This window comes from Salvelinus namaycush, chromosome 41, assembly GCF_016432855.1.
Source record: "Salvelinus namaycush isolate Seneca chromosome 41, SaNama_1.0, whole genome shotgun sequence".
NCBI classification, from domain to species: Eukaryota; Metazoa; Chordata; class Actinopteri; order Salmoniformes; family Salmonidae; genus Salvelinus; species Salvelinus namaycush.
Genome location: NC_052347.1, coordinates 6,101,757 through 6,108,084, shown reverse-complemented (window position 1 = coordinate 6,108,084; position 6,328 = coordinate 6,101,757). Strand labels below are relative to the sequence as shown.

The following is a 6,328-nucleotide window of genomic DNA, read 5'->3' as shown; positions in this document are numbered from 1 at the left end:
TATACATGTCGAGTTAAGGGTCACTCTCATAGGAACAGATCAAGGCCCGAACAGAAGAGAGAGATATGAGACACTAATCCCTATTTATGCATTTCCAAATCCCGCGGGATTACCCATCATACCCCCCCAACCTTTCCATCTGTCCTGACATATTTAACCCCTGCTAGTAGCCATGAGAACCATAACACACCCACAAACACAGAACACAATACCGGGTCGTTACAATATAATACATGTTTGACCTGGGCTGCGTTTCGTATGTTTTTACGTTCTGGAATGTTCAATTGGACGGAAACGGTGCTGTACTGAACCACCAGTTGAAAAGCGGGTATGTGTTGGTGTATGGGTTGGGAACGCTGTCAGCATGGCCACTGGCCTTTAAATACGTCACCCATTGCTTCAAGCCACTCCTCGCCAGTCCGCCACAATCAGTCAGCCTGGAACACGGCCATTCACTGCAAACGCTGACACCTGAATTGAGCAATTAATTCGGCACAGGTGCAACCTGGGTCAATTAACCTCAGTGCACTCTTAGAGGCTACAAGAGTAGTTGGCGTGGGGTACACTCTCCTCTTGACTGACAGTGTGCAACCGAATAGACGACTGTTTTCAGGAGACAATGAACGCGGTAGCCCACGAACAGGACTCGGGTCCTCGACAACAGGTTTTCAACTGCAACCATGCTGATTGTGGGGCGACGTTCAAACGGGAGTGGCGTTTGAAAGAGCACGAGACCGTGCACACAGGAGCGGTAAATATGATATGGGGACATGGCTGATAATTGAGTGATATTCGAGTTCAGCTATGGTTCATGTGGATTTAACCCCGTTCTCGGGCTAATTGAGTTCGTATAAAAAAAAAAAATATTTTTTGCAGAAGTGCGTAGACTAATTAATTCTGCCATACATGTGTCGCGATAGTTCGAATGGGAAAGTTATTTCTGAAATGTGAGCCTCATGATTGGAGTCAAAGATTACTATTGTGTAAACTATCATTTATAGCCCTCTTGCTTCTCGTTTTTCAGCAACCTTTTCAATGCGAAGTGGCTGATTGTGGCCGTCGTTTCTCACGGAAATCTCACCTGAGCCGCCACGCACTTTGCCACACCGGCGTGAAAAAATTCAGGTATGTTAATTTCAGTTTACGTTTCATTTCTTACCCATGGGTTAGGCTGTAGTTTGAGATTAAACCTATACTAATTAATTTTTCACCCAACAGATGTACATTTGTGAGTTGCACAAATGCTTTCTTCAACGCGGACAAGTTGAAGAGACACGTCCATTATGCCCACGGAGAAAAGGACAAGTACTTTAAGGTTGTAGTCCACTAGATGGCGCCGAATAACCACGTTGTTATTTGGAGATTGCCCACTTTCAGCATCCTCTAGTCCCTTTTAAACGGACCCCCTTGGCCCTGGCATGTGTATGCAATGAAATGTGTTCTTGCAATTAAGAAACATTTCCCTTTATTTACCGTCATCTCAATGTGCTGAATGTTATATTGACTTGCTTAATTTCCCCCATGTGCAGTGCAATTTCCCAAATTGCTTATTGACATTCAAGAAACGGAGGGTGTATAAATTACATTTGAAGGAGCATGGAATATCTTCTAGTTTCAAGTAAGTCACGATCTTTAAGTGATCCTGTAGGCCTTACAGCCTTTGAAAATTGCACAAGGCCTAAGCTGATGAAGCATACTCTATTTAAAACACAAGCGTATGCATGTCTTAGTAGATTAAAGGTTAAATTATTCGATCCCTGGTTTTCTCCTCAGATGTTCAAAGAGAGGATGTGGAGTCAGGTTTGACACGCATGTCGCTCGCAAAGCCCATGAGAAGAAACATGCAGGTTTGTCCCTTTGCCTGTTTGTCTGTCTTCTATTGCTGTACTGTCTTGTGTCAATCAATTCAAAGAGTTCTCACATTTTGTATCACTATCAAACTTTATTGGTCACATGCGCCGAATACAACAGGTGTAGACCTTACAGTGAAATGCTTGCTTACGAGCCCCTAAACAACAATGCGGTTTCAAAAAAATATGTATAAGAGATAAGTAACAAGTAATTAAAGAGCAGCAGTAAAAAATGTGCCGGCAGTCGCTATGCAGGGACACCGGTTAGTTGAGGTAGAGTTAAAGTGAATTTACATAGATGACAAGTGTGGGGGGGGGGGGTGCAATGCAAATGGTCTGGGTAGCCATTTGATTAGCTGTTCAGGAGTCTTATGGCTTGGGGGTAGAAGCTGTTTAGAAGCCTCTTGGACCTAGCCTTGGTGCTCTGGTACCGCTTGCCGTGCTGTAGCAGAGAACAGTCTATGGCTGGGGTCTTTGACAATTTTTAGGGCCTTCCTCTGACACCGCCTGGTATAGAGGTACTGAATGGCAGGAAGCTTGGCCCCAGTGATGTACTGGGCCGTTCGCACTTCCCTCTGTGGTGCCGCTCAGTTGCCATTCCAGGCAGGGATGCAACCCGTCAGGATGCTCTCTATGGTGCAGCTGTAGAACCTTTTGAGGACCCATGCCAAGTCTTTTCAGTCTCCTGAGGGGGAATAGGTTTTGTCGTGCCCTCTTCACAACTGTCTTGGTGTGCTTGGACCATGTTAGTTTGTTGGTGATGTGGACACCAAGGAACTTGAAGCTCTCAACCTGCTCCACTGCAGCCCTGTCATTGAGAAAGGGGGCGTGCTCGGTCCCATTTCCTGTAGTCCACAATCTCCTTTGTCTTGATCACGTTGAGGAAGATAGTAGCAGTTATTTACTCTTAACCTAACACTGCCCATACATCTCTCCCCCTCTGCAGGGTACCGTTGCCCACAGCCTGAATGCAATCATTTTGAGCAAACCTGGGGTAAAATGCACAAGCACATGGCCAAACACCCAGGTAAGCACCCCACCAAACCCCTTCAACTAGCGCTGTTACTGAAGGACTACGAAAAGCACAAATTACTGTACCAGTCCAGGCCAACCTGCCTTTACTGTTTGGCTGTCATTGTTTTCACACTTTTGAATATTTTTCTGTCTTCTACCACTTCTGTAAATGTCCTGCCTTCTACCCTGCTAGTTCTAGTGTGACAGTGTTTGGGAAACGGCTTAAGATGTGTTGGCTGACTAGTAATGCAATAAAGGGGAAGTTTATTTTATTGGTAACCTTCAGTGTCAAACATTCATACCCTTTACTCTGCCACCAGCTGCCTGCTCATACCATCTGTTTTGACTAATGGACAACTTGTTGGGCAGGAATCCAGTAGTGACATTTGCCGCTCTCCTGTCCCTGCAGCCACATTCACCTGTAAGCTGTGCCAGAAGGTGTTTAAGCATGTGGACTCTCTGCGTAGACACAAGCGGACCCACGCCCTGCAGAAGCCTGTCCTGCTGTGCCCCAGCAGTGGCTGCAAGGCCTACTTCTCCACTACATTCAACCTGCAGCACCACATCCGGAAGGTCCACCTGCAGCTCCTCAAGTACCATTGCTACTTCCCCGACTGCCAAAGGACCTTTGCCATGCGGGTATGTACTGTAGCCCTTGTGGGCCTGTGTTCAGTCGGAGTAAGACTGGTGTTCTAGGGTCAGGTGCTGCTGTTCAATATGCTCTAAGGTGAAACTGATCCTCTATCAACATTCCTACTGAGACTTTCACTCTTTTGGCATAAGGACCCTAGTTATTACAATTCCTGTGCTCCTGTGGCTAAGTGTTCTGTTTAGCTGCCCAGGTAGGTGTTTGCAGTTAAATTATACAAATGTGTGAACTCTCCAGAGGGCATTGATTTAAGTCATTCAAGGCCCTAGGTATAGAAACTGTTTGCCGTTTCCATTGTCCTAGGCATATTTGTTTAGACGAGGGATGGGCAACTCCAGCCTCGGGGAGGGGGCTGATTGGTGTCCCACTTTAGCCTGTGTTAACAAACCACTCCAATAATCAACTAATCATTATCTTCAGTTTAGAATGCAATTAATTAATCAGCTGTTTGCTAGGATGGGGGGGGGGGTGTGACAAAGCTCCGGGCCCTGACGGCTGGAGATGCCCATCCCTGATTTTAGGCAGTTTGCTGTTCTCTTTTGCTGTTCTCTATTGAACACAAGTGTAGCTTTCTGCCCTAAGCTGCCTCTTCAGCCTGCTCTTTCTGACGTCCATTTGTCGGCTGTCTTACTTAGAACACGCATCCATAACTGTCTAGTCTTCTACAGTGACGACATGCAGTCGGGTTTCAATCGCTGCATGCAAAGCAGCCTCATTAATTTCTAAGTCGTCACTGAATGTCTTGTCAATTAACTACTAGTGGCTTATTTTCCATCACCTCCCTGTGGACAGACTTGAATTTGAATCCCAAGATAAACATTTGTCCATGTAGTGGACGGAGATGTTTGCCATTGTGGCATTGGTACAGTATAAATGTTTAGAATAGATTGATGTTCATACTTTGCTGGGGTCATAATGTTTGTACTCCATCATTGTCGTGACAAACATCTCTGTTCAATCTTCCAGGAGAGCCTTAACAGACACCTGGCTCACCACGACCCAGATGCCAACCCTGAGAAGGTAAGCATGGTTTTAGTCCATCTATCCCCTGTGGGTAAGATGATGTGGGCTTGAGCCAACAGTGGATATACTGTTTGTGGAGTGTCTGGCTCTGGCCAGGTGACCATTGATCTGTATGTGTGCCCTGAACCATGTCTTTGAACCAGTTGAAAGTGGAGTCCCTTAGATGTCTGGTAGATTGACTGGAATCTATAGCACCTTTGGGCCTAGTGGGGTTCGAGGGAGTTGGTGTTTACTCAATGTCGGTCTTGTCTCAATTTGTCCAGCTCTGAAGCCCCTACAGGAACTGAAGTCCTTATACACAGGCTTCCTGTCTACTGGGCAGTTAAAGTTAATGACCCTTCTGAACAGTTGTAGTGGTGAATTGTTCCACTGAACATTTTTTACCTCCGAAATCCACTTTCCTGTCGCATCTTGTTTTTCTCTCTGTAGCAGAAGTGCAAGCGACCCAAGAAGGACTGGCAGAGGCGTCTGGAAGGCCACCACCAGCTGCCCCTGGTGGAGGATGACCTGCGGCGCCTCTTCGCCTTGCGCATGAGGGTGTCCCGACGGGCCAAGGTGGAGGTTAACCTCTCCGGCCTCTTCAACGAGCGCAAGATCCCTCACTTTGTGGAATCGGAGGTCAACCTGTGTAACCTCTTCAGTATCAAGCCTCACTCCTCCGTCCCTGCAGAGCGAGGCCCTGTGGAGGTCACCCAGCCAGAGGTCACTGGTCAAGGGTTAAAGGTCAAATCATAGGTTTAAGTTGTAGGTTGAAAGTGCCATACTACCATATTGAAGTTAAGTTGTAAATACTAGTAAAGTACCATTGCTCTTTTAGTTGCGCTAAACTGTTTGATATTTTGAATGATTTAAAACATTTTTTAATGTTGCATATAAAGCTATTGGTCTCATTGTTTTCCTGTATAAAAGCTCTTGAGTTTTGTTTGCGTCCTATGCCTGACCTGATCCGATATAAATAAATAATTTGAAGTTAAGTCATTGTTTGTGTAAATGTTCAGGGAAGATGGGACTGTGCCACCTAGTTTCTCTCCAACTAAATCAGTAATGACCTGTCAGGGTGATCAATCACCCTGCACCAGTCCTTCGTGTAAATACGACTTGGCTCTTGTCTCTTGAGCAGAGGGAGGTAATAACTCGGTTGCATTTCAATGAAGCCAAGGAATGCAACCGGAACCAGTGAAGCAAATTTTGTAACGGGAGAAGCCATTTTGTGTAATGTCAGTTAACAGACCTAGTGCCATCACGGTTGTGTGGGTTGACTTGCATCGAAGTTAACTTTTCCTTCCAACACCCATTAAACATGAACAAAAGATCTGACCTATGAGTAATGAGTCCCCCACCATTCTACAAAGCGCAGGGCTCAGCTCGGGCACCAGGTCTACGTCACTAGATGACTCCTCAAGCCAACCCCCCGGTACCGGGGGAGAGCTGAGAACTATGGCAGTATAAAATCATCAGCTTTACAATTGATGTGCCTTTTGAAAGACTGCAGAATAATTTAAGTCTGACCAGTGATGGATATTATCAGAAATTTCTTCCATCAGTCTCTGCCCCTATCTGCCACTTAAACTGAATTGCTGTGTAATATGGCTAGCTTTCTAGTGTTAGTTCCATCAGAACCCTGTGTCACATCGGCTGACTGCTAATGGCTGGTCTCCGCTGTATTGCTTCCTACAGAGCACGCTCCGGGACTAAATCACAGTACATTTCCATCTGCACTTGTCCAATAAAGCTATACTGAACAAAAATAAAAATACAATTTCAAATCTTACTGGGTTACAGTTCAGATATG

The 6,328-nt window shown here is 45.7% G+C and overlaps 1 protein-coding gene across 1 annotated transcript; it reads left to right on the top strand.

Moving 5' to 3' along the window:
* The first annotated feature begins 619 nt into the window (after window positions 1–619).
* LOC120033964 (P43 5S RNA-binding protein-like) lies at window positions 620–5,271 on the top strand. Its single transcript, XM_038980363.1, has 9 exons — window positions 620–751; window positions 1,025–1,125; window positions 1,219–1,315; window positions 1,530–1,618; window positions 1,774–1,847; window positions 2,797–2,877; window positions 3,274–3,503; window positions 4,480–4,533; window positions 4,966–5,271. Exons 1-9 carry the CDS (start codon window positions 620–622, stop codon window positions 5,269–5,271), a joined length of 1,164 nt encoding a protein of 387 aa, XP_038836291.1.
* The last annotated feature ends 1,057 nt before the right edge of the window (window positions 5,272–6,328 follow it).